At 42.2% G+C, this 22,658-nt stretch overlaps 1 protein-coding gene across 2 annotated transcripts in view; it reads left to right on the top strand.

Annotated features, from left to right (window-relative positions):
- LOC113651179 (gephyrin-like) overlaps window positions 1-22,658 on the top strand; it is a 60,106-nt gene that overhangs the window by 22,503 nt on the left and 14,945 nt on the right. For both annotated transcript variants that reach the window (XM_027159921.2, XM_027159920.2), the window contains 2 exons: window positions 2,286-2,417; window positions 22,089-22,131. In XM_027159921.2, the coding sequence (XP_027015722.1) occupies window positions 2,286-2,417; window positions 22,089-22,131 (175 nt within the window). The remainder of the gene's footprint in view (window positions 1-2,285; window positions 2,418-22,088; window positions 22,132-22,658) is intronic.

Raw genomic sequence — 22,658 nt, 5'->3', positions numbered from 1 at the left:
TTCCACCGTCCGAGAATGTCAACAGTCGAAGTCCGCAGATTCCCACTCCCACTGTAAACAGTGTGAGCATGGCACTGCTTCCCCCTCCTGAGACACCGGACGGTTTGCCAGAATTTCTTCGAGGCCAACCGATAGTCCTTCTCCATGGCCTCGCCGAACTCCTCCCAGGCCCAGGTTTTTGCCTCTGCAACCACCCGGGCTGAAGCTCGCTTGGCCCTCTGGTAACTATCAGCTGCCTCCGGAGTCCCCCGAGCCAACCAGGCTCGATAGGACTCCTTCTTCAGCTTGACGGCATCCCTTACTTCCGGGGTCCACCACCGGGTTCGGGGATTGCCGCCACGACAGGCACCGGAGACCTTACGGCCACAGCTCCGTGCGGATGCATAGACAATGGAGGTGGAGAACATGGTCCACTCGGACTCAATGTCTCCAACCTCCCTCGGGATCTGGTTGAAGCTCTGCCGGAGGTGAGAGTTAAAGATCTCTCTGACAGGAGACTCTGCCAAACGTTCCCAGCGGACCCTCACAGTACGTTTGGGTCTGCCAAGTCTGTCCAACTTCCTCCCCTGCCATCGAACCCAACTCACCACCAGGTGGTGATCAGTTGACAGCTCCGCCCCTCTCTTTACCCGAGTGTCCAAGACATACGGCCGGAGGTCAGATGAAACAACCACAAAGTCGATCATTGACTTCCGACCTAGGGTGTCCTGGTGCCATGTGTACTGATGGACACCCTTATGCTTGAACATGGTGTTCATTATGGACAAACTGTGACTAGCACAGAAGTCCAATAACAGAACACCACTCGGGTTCAGGTTGGGGGGGCCGTTCCTCCCAATCACGCGCCTCCAGGTGTCACTGTCGCTGCCCACATGAGCATTGAAGTCCCCCAGTAGAACGACGGAGTCCCCGGTCGGGGCACTTTCTAGCACCCCTCCCAGAGACGCCAAGAAGGCCGGGTACTCCACACTGCCATTTGGCCCATAAGCACAAATAACAGTGAGAGACCTCTCCCCGACCTGAAGGCGCAGGGAAACGACCCTCTCGTTCACCGGGGTAAACTCCAACACATGGCTGCTGAGCTGGGGGGCTATGAGCAAACCCACACCAGCCCGCCGCCTCTCACCGTGGGCAACTCCAGAGTAGTAGAGAGTCCAGCCTCTCTCGAGGAGTTGGGTTCCAGAGCCCAAGCTGTGCGTGGAGGTGAGCCCAACTATCTCTAGTTGGTATCTCTCAACCTCCCGCACCAGCTCAGGCTCCTTCCCCCCCAGCGAGGTGACATTCCATGTCCCTAGAGTCAGATTCCGTGTCCAGAGATTGGGTCGCCGAGGCTCCCGCCTTCGACTGCCACCCAATCCACATTGCACATTGCTTACGGTTTCTCCTGCAGGTGGTGGGCCCACAGGAGATCGGTCCCACATCGCTCCTTCGGGCTGAGCCCGGCCGGGCCCCGTGGGGTAAGACCCGGCCACCAGGCGCTCGCATGCGAGCCCCAACCCCGGGCCTGGCTCCAGGGTGGGGCCCCGGTTGCGCCATGCCGGGCGACGTCACGGACCTTGCTTTAATATTCTTCATAAGAGGTTTTTGAACCGCTCTTTGTCTGGCCTGTCACCTAGGACCTGCTTGCCTTGGGAGACCCTACCAGTGGCAGAAAGCCCCAGACAACATAGCTCCTAGGATCAATCAGGCACGCAAACCCCTCCACCACAATAAGGTGGCGGTTCAACTTTCACAATAATAATAACAATAATAACAATAATATTATTGTTATTATTGTTATTATTATTAAGTCTATATAATAAATAAAAGTTTATTAAGGAAGCAGAAAACCTGCAGACACTTATAGGTCTAATTTTTATTTAGAACCTGGATTTAACTAGCTGTAAAATAAATTGAAATAACATTTATTCAGCATAAAATGCCAGTTGATGCAAACCTAGCTTTATCATTTTGAGACATTGTATCAATTTTGGAACATTGGGGGGGGGGACACAACCCATGTTCGGCCACTGTTTTAATGAAGAATTGCTTATATGTATGTGTGTGTGTGTATATATATATATATATATATATATATATATATATATATATATATATATATATATATATTTATATATATATATATATATATTGTGTATTGGAGAACAGAACTGGTCATTTTCTCTTTGTGATATTCCAGTTGTTTTTCTGATGTAACTGAATATATTCTATATTTCATAACTGTTACATTTTTTTTAAACTATAGATACTATTAACTATATGTTTAAACGTATTTTTAACCATAGATTCCAGATGCCATTATTTCTCGGGGTGTGCAAGTGTTGCCACGGGACACAGCATCTCTCAGTACCACCCCCTCAGAGTCTCCCCGTGCTCAGCAGTCCCGCCTGTCCACTGCTTCCTGCCCCACTCCCAAAGTAAGATCCCACCTTCTTTCTTCTCCCTTTTACCCACCTTCTTTAATTCTTTGTCTTTACCATTGCCATTCATTGCTACATCTACCCTGTGCATTCCATTCCAACATCATAAGCCCCTCACATTGATAATTGGGTGATTATTTTTTTTTTTCACATTTGTTTATAATCCTCAATGTCATTAAGCTTATCAGGCATATTGCAAAGAAATGACCAATCGGCCTTCATGCTGATTCAAGTGATGCTCTATATTTTACAACACTTTTTATAAGCTTATCTTACATTAACGTCTAGCTCCTTTTTTACTTTCATTTGCATTATATTTATGAAAATTAGTAGTCACCTAACATAATGTAACTGTGTATGTGCGCTCTGACCCCTTAATGCAGGGGTTCTACAAGAACATTAAAGGCACAATGTGTTTCTGGCAACAAGACATTAGCAGCAATCTAATTAAGTCCTCTCAGTTATTAGGCGGTATCTCCATGGATAAGACTTTATTTGTCCAGCACATCCAACAGATGGTCAGTTGAATTGAGATTTGGAGAATTTGAACTCTGTCATGTTCATCTAAAACAATTTTTGCAGTGTGATTCGCTGCTGAAAGAGGCCACTACTGTTACGGAATCCACATGAATGCCGGGATGCTTTGCCTACAGGGAACATTGCCAGAACATCACACTGCCTCTGCTGGCTTGATACACATTCACCTGCTTATTTAAAGAAAAAGACATTTATCTGATCAGGCCATGTTTTTCTATTGCTCTGTGTTCCTGTTCTAATGCTTATGAACAGGGTTTATCATGGTCTCTCTGACTTGGGAAACACATGCAGAAAGCTTTAAGGTGTTATGAAACCTTTCTGTCATAGCCTTCTACAGTAACTCTTCTGTGGGAATAGTCAAAGGTTTCCCCATTTGCATGTTGAAAACCCTGTTGCTGTTCACTTGTTGGACCATTTTTGATAGTCATACTATGTAGAACCAACAAGGTTTTGATTCGTCCTCCAAAATACAAAGATCTCAGTCCAGTAAAGCATCTGTTGGAGTTAAAGGATATGCTTATAATGTCTTGCTGCAGATATCACAGCACACTTTTGGAGTCCATACCTCGACATGACATAGCAGGTAGTTATCTGAGCTGTAATTACTGTAAGTGGCGCATGTGTTAACCCTCTGGGGTCTGACCATTTTGGGACACTGGCAGAGGTTCTGACATGCTCTTACATTTGGTCTTTTTTCAGTTATTTCAAAACATATTAATGGCTAATATCACATAACATTGTATTCAGCACAAACTGGGCTACAATATTATGTATGTACATGTTTGTATTTTTAAGTAAATGATGTTTATGCATGGGTAGTAAAAAAAAGAAAAAGAAAAGATGCTGAAATAAGGCCAAGAAACACATACTAAACATTTTTTCACACACAATAAAGTTCTCTACTCTTGTAGAGTTGATAATTTGCTACAAAAAGATGTGAAAACCATTTTACCCACTCATTCACATGAAACAATACATTGATTTAACTTTTGTAAGACAGTTTTTGTTGTATGAAGGCAATATGCAAGGGAGGGTCAATGGTCATGAATATTGATGATTCACACCTGAGGAGGCCCAACCCCCTAATGGCTTAGTCTGGATTGTGTTGACAAAAGAATGGATGTGGGGAGACTTGAAGAGAAAATCTTTTGCTTGTAGTTTAATAAAATAGTGTACAATGGAGTACAAAAGACTTAAGATTTTATTTATATCTGTACTTGAGAAAATAAGACTTTTATTTTACCAATGTTAAAAAAACATGAACAATACAATAGAGTCAAGAGTCAAGAAGCTTTATTGTATGCAATGATTCAAAATGTCAGCTGTAAATGTACAGTTTGGTTTTACATATAAATTAAATACTTATATAAATATAAATTTTTTTAAATGTTGTCATGCCATTGTTCAAAACAGTTCCTATTTAACTGAACACACAAGGGAACATTACATGTTTTGCATTTCCAAGGTGTGTCCTGTCTTTTACCATGCACTGTCTTGCAGCGCACACATTTCCGGCGACCAACAGTGGCAGTATTTCTTACATCAGAGGTCGGCCGTGATACTGGAACTGGCACATGTTTACTCCTGGTCTGTTTTGGTTCTGCTTTATCTGTTATGCCACAGAGCTCTACAACTAGCTGTTCCATGAACTGTTTGTGGGTCATGTTATCATATAGCTCCTTGTGCATAATAAAGGCATTGGTGGCAGCAATGTCCAAGAAGTGTAACAAGATCTTTCTGTACCACTTCATTGTCTTGTGCTGTGCAGTGTAGTACTGTACCAGCTGATCAGAAAGGTCAACACCCCCCATGTGTTGATTGTAGGCAGTCACAGGTGCAGGACATGGAAATGTCTTTGTGCTCCATGTGTCTTTTGATTTTACCCTCCTCTGCACTGTCTCTCCTGTATAAGCAGGTTGTACTGTTGAACAGACAGATACCTCTCGTGTGTCCATCCACTTCACAAACAGTAGAGGTCCATTCCTAATCCATCTGTTTGAGCCCGTGGAAGATTGCTGGAGAGTGAATTTGCTGCATCCTGTGGGCATTCCCTCCTAAGTCTCTAAGTCCCACAGGCACCGAACTGCATGACAAACTCTGTCAGGAGCTTTGGGCTTGTGTAAAAATTGTCCATGTACACATGGTACCCAGAGCCTAAAGTTTTACAGTCCAATAGAGACGTCACAGCATCATATGAAAGTCCATGGCCTGTGGGAAAGTTATTTTTCCCGGTGTACACTGAAAAGTTCACAGTATATCCATTGGAAGAATCTGCAAGCACAAACAACTTGAAGCCCCACTTGATTGGTTTAGCTTTCATGTACTGTGTCATTCCTGTGTTTGCTTTGCATGCCATCATTCTTTCATCCACAGCCAAGTTTCTTTTAGGATGATAGAGGTTTATACAAGCTTGACGGATAGTGTCCATAAGAGGTTTGACCCTGAAAAGACGGTCATGTTCGGCTGTGCCCCTTTTCCTATCATTTACCTTGTCTTCTTCTGGGTGACTCATGTGCAGATTCCATGAAATAGTGCGGTATCTATCTCTTGACATTACTTTGGCAGGAAAAGGCACAGAGAAAACATTGTCCTGTCTCCAGTAGTCCCTGATGGAGATCAACTTTATAATGGCCATATAAAATATTAGTCCGATGTAGCGGTACATCTCAGTGGTGCTGACATCTTTCCATTTGTACTTGCAACCCTTTGCTGTTGCCCTGGCAGCCTGAGCGCTGGTGTTATGACTTAGAGTTGACACTGCATTCTCATGGAAAACCATTTTGAAGAGACTCAGGAGTGTGTGTGCATCTGCAGGACTCAGCTGTGGTCCAGGTTCCCGTGCAGGAAAGAAACTCAAAGTGTGTGGAACCACATCAATATCAGTCTCTGTTTTCCATGACGGAACGGACTGCTTGCTGCTTGCCTGGATGTTGTCTTGAGTCTCTTTGCAACAGGTGCATTATCACTGTCAGTGTTAAATCTGGAAGTAAATAAATGGTTAGGGTTTGAAAAATTTTGAATCAAAAATAAAATATAAAATAAAATGATTACGCAGTATTTTACTGTAGCAGTGACACTTTAATAAACTGTACTTACACATTAGTCTCAGTTGCTTTGAGAACTGAAAGAGACCTACAGCGTGTGTGAGTAGCAGGTAAAGGTGATGCAGGCACATTCCTAAAAAAAAAATCATAATTAGTCTCATCGTGTATTTTACAAAGTACTAAGCAACACATTAGTATTAATAATATATAACTAATATATACTAATATAAAATATAAATGAAAAATGGGTACAAGAGTGGACGTACTTTTTTTTTTTTTTTTTTTTTTTTTTTTCCCAGTTGCGTTGCTGCGTGCCCTCGTGCGAGTGTCAGACGAAGGTGAACGTGTTGCAGCCACATTCCTAAAAAAATATCATAATTAGTATCATGTATTTCCAAAGTACAAAGCAACACACCAGTATTACTAATACTGAGAACATAAAAATCGGTAAATGTGGCTTACACAGGATGAATGTTGGTCGTGTTGCTGCGTGCCCTTGTGCAAGTGTCAGACGAAGGTGAACGTGTTGCAGCCACATTCCTAAAAAAAAAAACATAATTAGTATCATGTATTTCCAAAGTACAAAGCAACACACCAGTATTACTAATACTGAGAACATAAAAATCTGTAAATGTGGCTTACACAGGATGAATGTCGGTCGCGTTGCTGCGTGCCCTCGTGCGAGTGTCAGACGAAGGTGAAGCCACATTCCTAAAAAAAATCATAATTAGTATCATGTATTTTTCAAAGTATTTACAAAACAATTAATATAATGTATTTTCAACATCAGTAATACAAATATTCTGCACGTATAATAGAAAAAAATGGTTACATGTGGACGTACTCTTTATTGTTCTCGTTGCTGCGTGCCCCAGTGCGAACATCAAAAGGAGGTGAAAGTGTTGCAGCCGGTGCAGGTGAAGACGAGTGATGCAGCCACATTAGTACAAAAGTTTTTAATAATTAATATAATGTATTTGAGACAGTAACAAACTTATAAAGCAGTAACTAAGGCAGTCAAGCATAGCTGAGATAAGATAATTGGGTACAGAGATGCGCTGTATGTTTGTTAACGGGCCATTAACAGACATATTTATGGCTAAACATTTTAATGTTGACATATCACCGGGCACATTTACAGCTCATCGACACCACATTGATACATTTACACCCGAACAGATAGTCACGTAAACAAGACTACTTGAGACATAAACACTAGTCAAAATATATTCTAAATAGTGATATTGCTATATAAAATATTGTATATTCACATTACATTAATCAGAATACTGCTTAACTAACATTTTAAGGTAAATAAAAGTTGCCAATTATGAGACGTTTCTCTAAGGTCGCTCTGAATATCTGCATGCAAATAGTCTGTATACCATACAGCATATATAATTTTACATCACACAAGATTTCAACAAATGTAAGTAAAACCTACTCTTCAGAAATTAAATCCTCAGCTGGATCAAGTCGCTCTTCAAAATACAAAAGTCCTGCTCTTCGTCTGAGGAAACGGTGAACTCTTCCTCGTCCAAGAGCATCTGTAGAGCTTCCTCAGCTGTAAAGCGTTTCATCTTCCCAGCGTGTCGATAAGTGAATGAATGAGAATTTTTTTTCTTCTTATAGCATTGTTTGGGGGCGTTAATCTCGTTTGCATAGCCCGCTCAATTTTCATATGAATGGCTGCGCACGCGGTAGGTGGGATCACATTAAGCGCTAATGAGGTTGAGCCAGAAAAACTGTACCTCTCTTTACTTACATACAGATTACACAAAAAGACAATATTTGCTTTCGATTTTAATTACCTCATTTAAAAGTAGACATTTTAGGCTGTCATTAGACATATGTATCATGTTCGTGTGATAAGTATTGGCGGAGTTATCAGTTCATGTTTGTAACGTGTTTCAGGAAGATGGTAAAGGAGACAGAGATGCCTGAATGCACACCCTGGTTATTTTCTTTGTTTGCCAAAAGCACAGCGTTTTGTTATTATGAAGGCAGTCAAATAAAAGTAGACACTTATGAATTATGAATGACGGAGTATTTTTAAGGGGATTTCACGTTGAAGAGGAAATAAGCGTCAAAAACGCGCCGGCGAGCCTGTTGACCCCAGAGGGTTAATATTTGTCTGGCTTCTGATTAAGACAGACAGAAAGAACTTTGTCATTGCAGTGTAGAGTCCTTGATGATGATGATTTGAGCTCTGCACAGACATCTGCTGTGGTAAAGGTAACTGGGTGCCAGTGATGTGTTGGGTGATTTTGACCACCCTTTGCAGGGCTTTATGTTCACACACAGTGGAGCCTCCGTATCATACAGTGATGGAGTTGGTTAGGATGCTTTTGATGATGCAGCAGTAGAAACTCTAGAAACATTAAAATCCCTGTGGACAGATGAGCTTTCTTAAGACTCCTGAAGAAGTACAGGCGTTGTTGTGCCTTCTTAACCAGAGCATGTTCTGGTGCCAGGACAGATCCTCAGAGATGTGAACTCCCAAGAACTTAAAGCGGGAGACCTACTAAACCTCAGTTCCATTGATGTAGACTGCAGAATGTCTCCTGCTGTTAGAAGTCCATGATGAGCTCTTTAGTTTTTGTGGCATTGAGGGTCAGGTTGTTGTCAGGCTTCGGATCTCTTCCCTGTAGTCTGATTCATCGTTGTTGCTGATCTGACCGACCACGGTGGTGTCATCTGCATACTTGATGATAGAGTTATGCAGAGAAACACTGTGGTGGGTAAACTGGGAGTAGAGTAGTGGGCTCAGAACACAGCCTTGTGGGATGCCAGTGTTCAGAATGAGGGTTGAGGATACCTGTTTGCTCAACCTAACAGATAGAGTTCAAGTCCAGAATCCATCTGCAAGTGGACGTGCAGATACCCAGGTCACTGATCTTAGTGATCAGTACAAATCAAATCAAATTTTATTTGCTACATACATACAGGGTACGATATGCAGTATATATAATAAATATATAAAGCAATACAATAAAGCATATAAAAGGGTATAAAAGCAAAAAATAAAATGAGAGAAAAATAATAAAGTATAAACTATATAAGAGAGCTACATAAGAAAACTATATAAAAATATGAAATATATGGAGAATATGAAGAAATAATGTATATACATATACATAAATATACATATACATAAATGTGTATGGTTTTTAAAGGTTGTCCTTAAAGTGTCCAGGTGCAGTGTGGTGTGTAAATAGTGTATGAAGTGGTACTGTGCTGTGCAAGTCCAGAGTTAAAGTGACAGTGGCAGTCCAGAATTAAAGTGTCCGTGCAAAAAAAAGGGGGGGGGGGGATGCATAGAACAGTGAGGATGTAGAGAGAGGTCCAGTGTTAGATCCTGGGTGTCTCCTGGTTTAAGATCCGGGTGGCCTGCATGAAGAAGCTTCTCCTCATCCTCTCTGTGTTTGCTTTCAGTACTGTGGGGAGGACTGTAATGAACGCAGGGCTAAAGTTAATATACAGTCCCTGACAAAAGTCTTGTCGCTTATCTATTTTGTAGAAACACCTGCTATTAATCTGACTTTAATTAATCAATTTCTGTTATTTAATCAAAAAACTCTCCCAAATGATGTTTAATGCACTGAAATAAATTAGTTTCACTGAAAAAAGACTCATCATTTGATCAAGAAAGAAAGGTCAAATTTTGGCAAGACAAATGTTTTGTCGCCTATACAGAAATTGAACAAATTTACTCCAAATATATGGCAGAAAAATAAAAATGTCAGCAAATTAAGTAGTGGTGCTGTGAGATCCAAATTTAATATCTTGTATGACTTCCATGAGCTTGAAGGACTGCATCCATACGGTTTGGCAAGGATTCATACAATTTATGGATGAAGTCATCAGGAATAGCAAGAGGTAGGCAAGATTTCTTGGTATTTTAGACTATCGATGGTGCCTTCCACCCTGCAGATCTCTCGCACTCCCTCTTACTGAATGTAACCCCAGACCATGATTTTCACCAAACTGCACTGTTTTCTGGGTGAGTCTCGGATCCATGCCGGCTCCAGTAGGTCTTCTGCAATATTTGCGCGACTGTGGTGTAATTCAACAGAAGATTCATCTGAAAAATCCACCTTCTGCCACTTTTCCAGCATCCATCCTTTTAGCAGGCTGTGGGCCTTGGCAAATGCCACACGGTTTTTCAATTGTCTTTTGTGTAGTGCTATCTTCTGGGCACCGATTCGACCATGGAGGCCATTTCGAGACAGAATCCGACAAACTGTTCTGGTTGACACAGGGACTTCAGGTGACCAAGTCTCGTGGAGCTCTGCTGCAGTGGAAAATGGGCTGGCCTTGGATTTTTGAGCCAACAAACGGTCCTCTGGAGCAGTTGTCTTGGGGGATCTGCCTGACCTGGGCTTGTCCAAAATGTCTCCAGTCTCTTCAAATCTTTTTTTTTTATCCTCTGTACTTGACGGTGTCTGCCACATCAGCAGTGGATCAGGTCTTCAGCCTCTTGATAATCAAAACTTTAGTCTCAGGGTGAATCTTTGGCACATGCACAGTTGCAGAGGTCTAGCTGCAGTTGATGTGAAGGTCTGGTGTACTGGATTTTTTTTTATACACACCTGAAACCTACAACAACGTCCATGATGAGCTCTTTAGTTTTGACGTCCATGATGAGCTCTTTTTTTAATCAACTGGCTAGTTATCTGGCTCCAGAGAGTGACGGACCACGTCTTTCTCTCATTTCGGCCGTGCGGCACGTGTGAAGCGAGTCCACGCTATTCTCTTGACGGCCTTTTGTGCAGCGGAATTTTTTCTTTTTCTTTTTGGACGACCTAGTTAAGGCGGTGGGGTTTCCCAGCTTAGGCGGGCTGCCCGAACTGCAAAGTGCTGCGGGAAACACTGTATTCTCATGTAGGTGTTGTTTTTAACCAGGTGGGTGAGGGCTGAATGAAGAGCCATGGAAACTGCATCCTCTGTCGACCTGTTCGGTTGACCGGCAAACTGGTGTGGGTCTAGGTTAGGTGGTAGGCCTGCAGTGCGGTGATTCAGAACCAGTTTCTCAAAGCACTTCATAACAATATGGGTGAGTGCAACTGGGCAAAAGTTATTCAGGCATTCGGTAGCTGAGTGCTTAGGCACTGGTATGATGGTTGTAGTCTTCAGGCAAGTAGGAACTGTGGCTTTGGCCAGCATCAGGTTGAAACAGTCAGTGAAAGTCTGTGCCAGTTGTCCAGCGCATGCTCTTTGAACACGTCCCAGTATGCCATCCCGACCAGCTGCATTGCGCGCATCCACTCTGCTAAACACTGAAGAGACATCTGTTGTTGAGATTGACAGTGAACTGTGAGCAATAGAAGAGTCAGCGGTTGAGGTGAAATGTCCTATGTCTTGATCGAAATGAGATGTTTGTTTATACCTGATCTAGTGTGTTGTCCCCTCTGGTAGAACAGGAGATATTGTTTTGAAATTTTGGTAGTACAGATCTCAGGTTGGAGTGGTTGAAATCTCCAGCAACGATGAAAGCGCCTTCAGGATTTGCAGACTGCTGTTTGCTGATAGCTGCATGCAGTTCCTTCATAGCTAGTTTAGCATTAGCGTCCGGAAGAACATACACTGCAGGTACAACAATGGCTGAGAATTCTCTCGGTAAATAAAAGGGTCTGCACTTAATCATCAAATACTCTAAATGAACAGATGAACAGACCTGCTGAAAAAATCCAGCATGAATTCCGTGCTGGTATAGTGCTGGTATAGTGCTGCTATAGCTGGGTGGCCAGCATAGTCATAGTGTTATCAAGCAAAACGGGGCTGGTGTAGCTGGTTAACCAGTATGATCTTGCTGGAATGAGCTTTATGGGAACAAGCTTTATTTTTGCTTGTGTGTGTTTCGATGTAACACATTAATATAAGATTAAAACACAATATATTGGAATATATTTAATTATAAGTGTGTTATTTCTTTTGTCAACTCTTTTTAATAAATAACTGAAATAACAAAGCTGAAAAAGCTTTGAATAACATAAAATAAAAACATTTAAAAACCGTACGTTAGGGATTAAAGTGTCTCCACAAATTAAATATAGTAATGCCAACAAATGAATGTTGACTTCCCAGGCTCCATGAGGGAAGCAGCATATAAATAATACAGAATAATGGTTTTATCCATAAAGATATTTGCTTGTGTAAAGTAGGGTCTTCCAAGGCAAACAGGTCCTAGGTGACAGGCCAGACAAAAAAATACGGTTCAAAATCCTCTTATGAAGAAAATTAAAGCAAGGTCCGTGACGCCTCCCGGTATGGCGCAACCGGGGCCAGCTCAGCAGCCATGTGTTGGAGTTTACCCCGGTGAACGAGAGGGTCGTTTCCCTTTGCCTTCTGTTTGGGGAGAGGTCTCTCACTGTTATTTGTGCTTATAGACCAAATGGCAGTGTAGAGTACCCGACCTTCTTGGCATCTCTGGGAGGGGTGCTAAAAAGTTCCCCGACCGGGGACTCCGTCGTTCTACTGGGGACTTCAACGCTCATGTGGGCAGCGTCCGACACCTGGAGGGGCGTGATTGGCAGGAACCCCCCCCCCCCCCCCGACCTGAACCCGAGTGATGTTCTGTTATTGGACTTCTGTGCTAGTCACAGTTTGTCCATAACAAACACCATGTTCAAGCATAAGGGTGTCCATCAGTACACATGGCACCAGGACACCCTAGGTCACTGAGGAAGTTCCTCGGTGGCAAGGCACCTGGGGTGGATGAGATCCGCCCTGAGTACCTTAAGTCTCTGGATGTTGTGGGGCTGTCTTGGTTGGCACGCCTCTGCAACATCACGTGGCGGGTGGGGACAGTGCCTCTGGACTGGCAGACTGGGGTGGTGGTCCCTCTGTTTAAGAAAGGGGATCGGAGGGTGTGTTCCAACTACAGGGGGATCACACTCCTCAGCCTCCCCGGAAAAGTCTATGAGAGTGTACTGGAGAAGAGAATTCGGCTGATAGTCGAACCTCGGATTCAGGAGGAACAATGCGGGTTTCGTCCTGGGTGTGGAATACTGGACCATCTCTATACCCTCACCAGGTTTCCGGAGGGTTCATGGGAGTTTGCCCAACCAGTCCACATGTGCTTTGTGGATTTGGAGAAGGCATTTGACTGTGTCCCGCGTGGTGACCTGTGTGGGGTGCTCTGGGAGTATGGGGTCCGTGGCCCTCTGCTAAGGGCTGTCCGGTCCCTATATGACCGGAGCAGGAGTTTAGTTCGCATTGCCGGCAGTAAGTCAGACTTGGTCCCCGTGCATGTTGGACTCCGGCATGGCTGCCCTTTGTCACCGGTCCTGTTCATTATTTATATGGGGGCTGGAGAGAGTCCGGTTTGGATTTCATCTCTGCTTTTTGCATATGATGTCCTGTTGGCTTCTTCAAATCAGGACCTTCAGCGTGCACTGGGACGGTTTGCAGCTGAGTGTGAAGCGGCGAGGATGAGAATCAGCACCTCCAAGTCCGAGGCCATGGTTCTCAACCGGAAAAGGGTGGCTTGCCCCCTTCAGTTGGTGGAGAGCTCCTGCCTCAAGTGGAGGAGTTTAAGCATCTTGATGTCCTGTTCACAAGTGAGGGTAGGATGGACAGGGAGATCGACAGGCGGATCGGTGTATCTTCTGCAGTAATGCGGTCGATATACCGATCTGTTGTGGTGAAGAAGGAGCTGAGCCGTAAGGCGAAGCTTTCTATTTACCAGTCGATCTACGTTCCTACCCTCACCTATGGTCATGAGCGAAAGAACAAGCAGGTGGCCGAAACGAGTTTCCTCCGCAGGGTGGCGGGGCGCTCCCTTAGAGATAGGGTGAGGAGCTCAGTCACTCGGGAAGAGCTCAGAGTAGAGCCGCTGCTCCACATCGAGAGGGGTCATCTGAGGTGGCTAGGGCATCTGTTACGAATGCCTCCTGAACGCCTCCCTGGGGAGGTGTTCCGGGCATGTCCAACCAGGAGGAGGCCCCGGGGAAGACCTAGGACATGCTGGAGGAACTATGTTTCTCGGCTGGCCTGGGAACGCCTCGGTATTTCACTGGATGAGCTGGAGGAAGTGTCTGGGAAGAGGGAAGTCTGGGTTTCCCTTCTTAGACTGCTGCCCTCGCGACCTGGCCCTGGATAAGCGGTAGAAAATGGATGGATGGATAGAGTATAAGTACACGTGTTCCAGATCATCATGTTTTTGCCACCATAATTAGGATTTTGTTTTGGGGTAAATAAAAAGCTTCCACTTCTACAGGTCCTTCTCAAAAAAAATAGCATATTGTGATAAAAGTTCATTATTTTCCATAATGTAATGATAAAAATTTAACTTTCATATATTATAGATTCATTGCACACCAACTGAAATATTTCAGGTCTTTTATTGTTTTAATACTGATGATTTTGGCATACAGGTCATGAAAACCCAAAATTCCTATCTCAAAATATTAGCATATCATGAAAAGGTTCTCTAAATGAGCTATTAACCTAATCATCTGAATCAACTAATTAACTCTAAACACCTGCAAAAGATTCCTGAGGCTTTTAAAATCTCCCAGCCTGGTTCATTACTTAAAACCGCAATCATGGGTAAGACTGCCGACCTGACTGCTGTCCAGAAGGCCATCATTGACACCCTCAAGCGAGAGTGTAAGACACACTAAGAAATTTCTGAACGAATAGGCTGTTCCCAGAGTGCTTTATCAAGGCACGTCTGTGGGAAGGAAAAAGTGTGGCGAAAAACGCTGCACAACGAGAAGAGGTGACCGGACCCTGAGGAAGATTGTGGAGAAGGACAGATTCCAGACCTTGGGGGACCTGCGGAAGTAGTGGACTGAGTCTGGAGTAGAAACATCCAGAGCCACCTTGCATAGGCGTGTGCAAGAAATGCAGAAACAGCGGCAAAAGCGCCTGACCTGGGCTACAGTGAAGCAGCACTGGACTGTTGCTCAGTGGTCCAAAGTACTTTTTTCGGATGAAAGCAAATCTTGCATGTCATTCGGAAATCAAGGTGCCAGAGTCTGGAGGAAGACTGGTGAGAAGGACATGCCAAAATGCCTGAAGTCCAGTGTCAAGTACCCACAGTCAGTGATGGTCTGGGGTGCCATGTCAGCTGCTGGTGTTGGTCTACTGTGTTTTATCAAGGGCAGGGTCAATGCAGCTAGCTATCAGGAGATTTTGGAGCACTTCATGCTTCCATCTGCTGAAAAGCTTTATGGAGATGACTATTTCGTTTTTCAGCACGACCTGGCACTTGCTCACAGTGCCAAAACCATTGGTAAATGGTTTACTGACCATGGTATTACTGTGCTCAATTGACCTGCCAACTCTCCTGACCTGAACCCCATAGAGAATCTGTGGGATATTGTGAAGAGAAAGTTGAGAGATGCAAGACCCAACACTCTGGATGAGCTTATGGCCGCTATCGAAGCATCCTGGGCCTCCATAACACCTCAGCAGTGCCACAGGCTGATTGCCTCCATGTCACACCGCACTGAAGCAGTCATTTCTGCAAAAGGATTCCCGACCAAGTATTGAGTGCATAACTGAACATAATTATTTGAGTTTATTTGGGTTTTCATGAGCTGTATGCCAAAATCATCAGTATTAAGTATTAAAACAAAAGACCTGAAATATTTCAGTTGGTGTGCAATGAATCTAAAATATATGAAAGTTAAATTTTCATCATTACATTATGGAAAATAATGAACTTTTATCACAATATGCTAATTTTTTGAGAAGGACCTGTACGTGATGAATCTACTATTCAGTGGGAATCAATGTTTGCATACGTGAGGTACCTGGATGACAGCTGCACAGCAGTTGTTTCAACTAGCGAAATTAAGGACTTTAACTATGACATGTTTGACCAAACTCTGGTTTATTCGGTACGATGGAAGCAAGACTTCTTCAGGGTACAAATGCTAATGCTTAAAGGTATGTAACTCGTTCACTGCACAATATAAACAAATGAGTGATATATAGTTTTGTTTATTTTGTTTCTATAATTTTTCAGAGAATAAAGAAGACATAGAGCAGGAGTTGTCTAAAGGCAAACGACTCTGGGTAGCACCTCTTAAAAAATATGGTCATCGCCACCACAAACTACTTGTTACTCGCTAAAAGAGAGAGTGGAAGCTAAGAACAAAAATGTGTGTTGTAAAGGTTATATTGTGTTGTGTTATTTGCGCACGTGTGTATATTAAACGTGTGATGGCAAATGTCATCGTCCAATAAATATTTTAAACTATATATATATATATATATATATATATATTAGGGATGCAACAATACAGTTAGCCCACGGTTCAATACATACCTCGGTTTTTTAACCACGGTTTTCGGTTTGGTTCGGTTCTGATGTTTTAACACAAGTGTTTTTTGTTATTCTATGCTTAGGCAATAGGAACAGTAAGAGGTTAAGAAGAATTAAATAAAAACGATTTATTGCGATACTCCTTTATTTTACTTAAAAGCAAAGAAAAGTCCACTGGTTCTAGTGAACAGTTACAGTGAGGTAACTCACGGTTGCCCGCGAGGTCCAACCATCTGTGGTCAGAGCAAGGCTCTGTGCTTGAGCCAATCCATACACAATACTGTTGCCTGTCTTTTCATAGAGGTCGGGAATTATCTCGATGCTGCAAAAAGTGCGAGTTTTAATAAGATGACAAAAGCCCGCATCTCCAATCACCGGAAACGGCTGCAAATCTTTGGCAATGAACACCCCTACTGCCTATGTTATTTTCATCAGTGTTGTATAAAGTATTAGAAAGCAATAAAAGTACAAGTATTGTACTAGAAAAAGACTTTGGTAGAAGTGAAAGTCACCTTTTAGAATATTACTCAAGTAAAAGTCTTAAAGTATCTGATATTTACTGTACTTAAGTATCAAAAGTCATTATGCTATTATTAAATGGCAAAAGTGGACACCAGAATGTTATGCATGATGTAATGATGCCAGTCTTGAATCAAATCAGTTCATGTACGTGTGCATTCTCCACAAACAGTGTGTCCAATGAATGCAGTCATTAATAAACAAATATTCACAAAACAAAGACCAAAGAAAGAAATGTTATTTTTATTTAGTATTGATATTGCATTAATATTTTGTTTGTGCCATCAACTCTGGTAATAAGAATAGTGACATTTCACTGCTTTTGGTTGCCGCCGTTATAGATAAACGCCTCCAGCTCTGACTGTGCATGCACGCAATCTAGGAGCAGTGACTCGCCAAACCTCCCTTATTGCAGTCACACACATTTATTCTGATTTTATTTTGTAGTAACGAGTAACGAAGACGCTTAGTGGAAATATAACGGAGTAAAAGTATCCATTTTATCTAGGAAATGTAAATAGGGAAGTACAGAGACGTGAAATTAAGTACAGTAACAAAGTATTTGTACTACGTTACATTAAAACACTGATTTTCATGTGTCTCTCAGATCCAGTTGGGTATGTATGCTGGAGGGATTCAGTGAGGGACTGTTGTTTTTTTGGAGGACTTTATTACCTGCTCTGCTATCCTGCATTCAGACATTGATATTGCTGGGTGATGGCGCCGCAAATGTGTAATCATATTGGAAGTGTTTCCGTTTGAGTAGGCTACACGTGTAACACGTGCTTGCAGACATTCATTTTTTTTTTTTTACCGTTTTTTCTTCCTCGGCATTATACTCAACAGCAAAACCGAAATGTCTCAACACCACGGATTTAAAAGACGTGGCTCCTTCTCGTACTGTAGCCTCGCTTCACCACCGCTCGGCGCCCCCTAAAAGCGCGTATTGAAGCGCGTATTGAACTGTGGTGTCGTACCGAACGGTTCAATATTATATTGAGAATTGTGGCATCCCTAAAATATATATATATATATATATATATATATATATATATATATATATATATATATATATATATATATATATAAGAAAGCCATGTAAATGATGGGCATATCTAGAATCTAGAATGTTTTTCTTAATTGCAATTCTCTAGAAAGTTGTCTTGGTCTTTATTTAACTATGATTGTGTGTTTTCTTGTGGTCTTGCTGGGATTCCAAAAGACAACAAATGTTGACCAGCACACCAGCATCCCAGGCTGGTCGGCCAGCACACCAGCAACCAGCACCTAATGCTGGACCAGCATCCCAGGCTGGTCGGCCAGCACACCAGCAACCAACACCTAATGCTGGACCAGCATACCACCAACCCAAGCTGGTCCCAGCATGCAAAACATACCTTATGCTGGACCAGCAATGCTGTTTTTTTTAGCAGGGAGTAGAGTCTGTGCACCATGATTTGTTGATATAAATGCACAGACCTCCACCTGTCCTTTTATGATTTAAATGTCTAATGTATTAAATGTTAATCTGTAACTGTATATATGTTACATTATTACAAATTATTGTACTAAAAATAAGTAATATACAGGTGCATCTCAATAAACTAGAATGTCATGGAAAGGTTCACACAGTCTGAAGTAGTTTAGGTCTTTGATTCTTTTAATTGTGCTGAATTTGGCTCACAAAGAAAAAATACCAATTCATCTAAAAAATTAATGCTTCATAAGAAAAAGCATTTTTAGTAAATTGTTAGCCTTCTGGAAAGTATATTCATTTACTGAATATGTACTCAATACTTGGTTGGGGCTCCTTTTGCTTTAGTTACTGCTTCATATCATGTGGCATGAAGGTGATCAATCTGTGGCACTCCTGAGGTGGTATAGAAGCCCAGGTTTATTTGACAGTAGCCTTCAGTCCGTCTACATTTTTGGTTTCTTGTTTCTCATTTTCCTGTTGACAATACCCCATAGATTCTGGGTCTGTTTTTACCCCAGGTTAGGGTCATTTTTTTTAGGATTGTTGGACTGTTTGGACTGTTGTTGATTAGAGATGTGTTGTGGTCTGATGAATCTATCAGTTATACCCTTTGGTTCTAAATGGAGATTTTGCCTGCATTGCAGAACTGGTCAGAAGATGGTACCAGACTGTAGTATCAACTGTCAAGCATGGAGGTGGCAGTGTTATGTTACGGGGGTATTTTTGCAGGCTTTAGAGTTGGTGACCTACATATGGTGAAGGGTATTATAAAGAAAAAGGGTTACTACAGTATGCTCCAGAGACATGCCATACTATCTGGCTTGATACTAATTGGACAGTCTTTCATACTACAACAGGACAATGATTAGAAACATGGATGATTATGATATTGTCCAGATTGGCAGCTGCATGGGGCTGGCAATGCTTCAGCATGTTGCCCATGAGCCTGTGGAAAGTTATGGGGTCAGATGTAGGCCAAACAAAAGAACCCGGTACTGCCAGTGCTGAAGGCGGTCTTGGATAGGGCATCTTGGGGCTATGTCAGGTTAGCCATTGAACTCTGACACTTGAGTGAGGCACCAAAAGTCGTTACACAGCCTCAGGGTTTCATCAGGCTTCAGGACACCAATGGGGCTGGGCCAGAGACTTAAAGACTCTTTGATCCTGTCCTTTAACTTCTTTTCCACCACTCCTTCATTACCCCTTTTTCTGGCTTTTGGGACCCAATAGGGCCACTGTTTGTCCACCACACCCGGAGGGGTCTTGATCTCTTATTTAAAGTGTTTAAATCCATTGAAGGCAGAGAAGACCGACTCCACCACCAACCTAACGCAGGATGGCCATTTCTCCCAAGCTTCCTTGGCCATGCCCAGCAGGCGCCATTGTTGCCACCCGGATAGGAGCTTTGTGGAAGCTTGTGGAGCCTCTCGGATGGCAGGGAGGACATAGGGCAGTTAAACAGTATTGACAGATGACAGATCCACCATAAGTCACGATGTAAAAGGTGTACCTTGGTCAATGAGGATGTTGTTCTGTGTCCCCATGTGGCTGAACAGCAGCAACAGTTTTCTCACAATGTTGCAAGAGATGACCTTCCAAAGTGGGACTGCCTCAGGTCATTTGGTGGAATGACTGGTAGCAACCCAATGAGGGCCATCCCCATACAATAGGGTGGCAATCACTGGTAGTGGTATCAGAGCTTTGGTGTAGGCTTCTGAGGGCCCGTTTGCTGGCTTTGGGGTCACTGAATGCAGAATTGTCAAATCCGGTCCTTGAGATTTACCAACATCCCTGTGGATGGGTATGGGCCAGGTGCATGAGGGCTTGTGTAGAGAAACAGGCTACCACAGCAGCAGAATTTTCATTCCATCTATACGGGGCTAGTGTTGCTCACTTCTGCTGATCTACAGAGTGACCAGGGCCTGCTTGAGGATATCCATCATGTTGTGGGGGTTTATGGGCTTGCTTAGCCTAACAACCATTGTTTGGGTGGCAGAGACTGCAGTAAGCTTTGAAATGCATAGAACATGGTCCATCTGGGCCCTGGGCACCATACTCACTGGAAAGGGCCCACAGTGGGTCAGGATCAAATGGGGCAAGGACCCTGGACCTCTCATTCCTCATGCAGGGCAATGCTCTTGAAAGTGCTGAGGTATGCCTCCATGTCATCTTAAGCCATGAGTTTGGTTAGTAGCTTTTTGGGGCAGGGGATAGACAGCTGCAAAGGGAGAGCATCTTCTCAGTGTCTGCAGCTCTTCTGTGAAAGTCTGCAGGTTCTAGGTGGGCCCCTGGGTCAGGGACTGCTGCTGCAGACTAGTTGAGATGAAGGAGCAGAGGGGCTGTGGCAGTAGGAGGCCTCAGGAGGGCATGAAATAAAATGAGCAAATCAGCAACACCAAAGGGTTTAGAAGACCACAGAGGACAACTAAAGTGGATGATCACGTAATTCTTTCCTTCAAAAGGAAGGTCTAAATATCTAAAGGGCTCATGATCCAAAACATAGCAAATAATTTGTCAAACAAGGTAGAGGTAGTGTTTTGGCTTGTATTGCTGCCACGGGAACTGGGTCACTAGAGTTTATTGATAATGTGACTATTGATAAAAGTAGCAGGATTAATTCTATAGAGATGCAATTTTCTGCTCATATTCTGTCAAATTCTGGCATTTCATAGTAGATATAGATATTGACACAAAACTTACAACAAAAGCAACTGAATAGGTTCTTAAGCCACATAAATATAGTTTTCTTAAATGTCAGTCAACTGATCTCAATTCAAGATAAGCATGCACTTAATGAAGAGAATAATGAATGCATAAAGACTCAAATGGAAGCAGCAACTTAATCTCGGTGACGGTAAAGGCCTGGCAAAGCATTTACAGGGAAAAAAATATTACCCCAAGTAAATATTACCCCATTCTGGGGAGGAAAAAGCAAAGGAACTGCTAAATTTGCAAACTAAGCTTTGCCTTAGGAGTTCAATCTCAAACTTGTTGAGCTACATTTACACTTTCTTCTCTGTTGACATTGCCCAAGCTAAGATCTTATTAGCTGTATTAGCCACACGCCCATGCATTTTTTTTTTTGCATGTTAAATTCCATTCCTCTATGTGTGTGTGTGTGTGTGTGTGTGTGTGACTTCAGTGTAAGATCATTTATATGTATACCATGGTTCTATTATTTTTCTCTCTCTCATTGTTTCAAGGCAAAATGTTGGGGCTAGTCTGTATGTGAATTGTAATTCACAGAAATTTAGGCTGCTATAGACAATAGGCTGCGGTTTCATCATAGTAAATGGAAAGATTTGTCCTTGTTTGCAGGCATCATTGCTTAAAAATCCTGTAAACCATGAACATAGTAGTGAACATAAATATGATGCAACAAGATAACCCTCCTGTATATCCTTGGCTTAAGGGAACATCATTATTTCGTACTTTCAATATGCTTGCACATTCATACTTCACTGATTTGATTTGTTTTGAGTGCACAGCTGGTATTATTTATTTATTTATTCATTTATTTTAGTTCTTTTTGATCAGTTTGAGTGGAAACTGTGCTAACAATTAGCCTTCATAACTACAAAACAATGGTACTTGCAGAGCATGTTTAGCAGTTACATATGTGTGGCTCATCAGTGAATTTGACCAATTATTTCCAGCTTTAGATTTTTGAACAGGTTTCAAAAATACTGTACCATTTTGAGCTTTTTTGACCCAGAGAGTAGAATGAAGCTGTTTTGGATAGTGGATTTCTTTGTGGGGACTCTTTACCATATTCATTATTTTAATCTTTTTTTCTTTCTGTCCATATGTAGGTACAGTCACGGTGTGGCAGCAAAGAGAACATCCTAAGGGCAAGTGAGTGCTTGAATTTGAATGATTTTATTAATTTATTATTATTATTATTATTAATAATAATAATAATAATAATAATAATAATAATAATAATAATAATATTATCTTTAAAGTCCTTGTTGAACAATTTGAGTGGAAACTGTGCTTACCATTAGTCTTCATGACAACAAAATGCATTCTATGTTAAATTTTATTATGATTGGTCAGATTGTGCATAATTTTTATTTAACAGCACAGGTAGTTCAGGATGTAAGATGAATGATAAGTAACATCAATGCTCCAGTTCTAATATGTTGTTTCTCTACTACAGTATATCTCAAACAGCTATTCTTGTATGGTGGACTCTCCACTTAATCTAAGACTAATATGTGCATTTAAGTATGGGTTGTTTTGCAAGTTAAAATTTAGAATTGTTTTTGAGGTAAAATTTCTTGTTAGGAAATATTCATTTAAAATGTATTGACTGAGACTCAATGTGATATTCATTGATGCATCGATGTTGCAATCTAATTATGTTGGCTTTGTAGAAG

The sequence above is a fragment of the Tachysurus fulvidraco genome, chromosome 12 (assembly GCF_022655615.1).
Source record: "Tachysurus fulvidraco isolate hzauxx_2018 chromosome 12, HZAU_PFXX_2.0, whole genome shotgun sequence".
NCBI classification, from domain to species: domain Eukaryota; kingdom Metazoa; phylum Chordata; class Actinopteri; order Siluriformes; family Bagridae; genus Tachysurus; species Tachysurus fulvidraco.
Note: the sequence above shows the minus strand (reverse complement) of the source record. Positions and strands in the feature narration are given on the sequence as shown.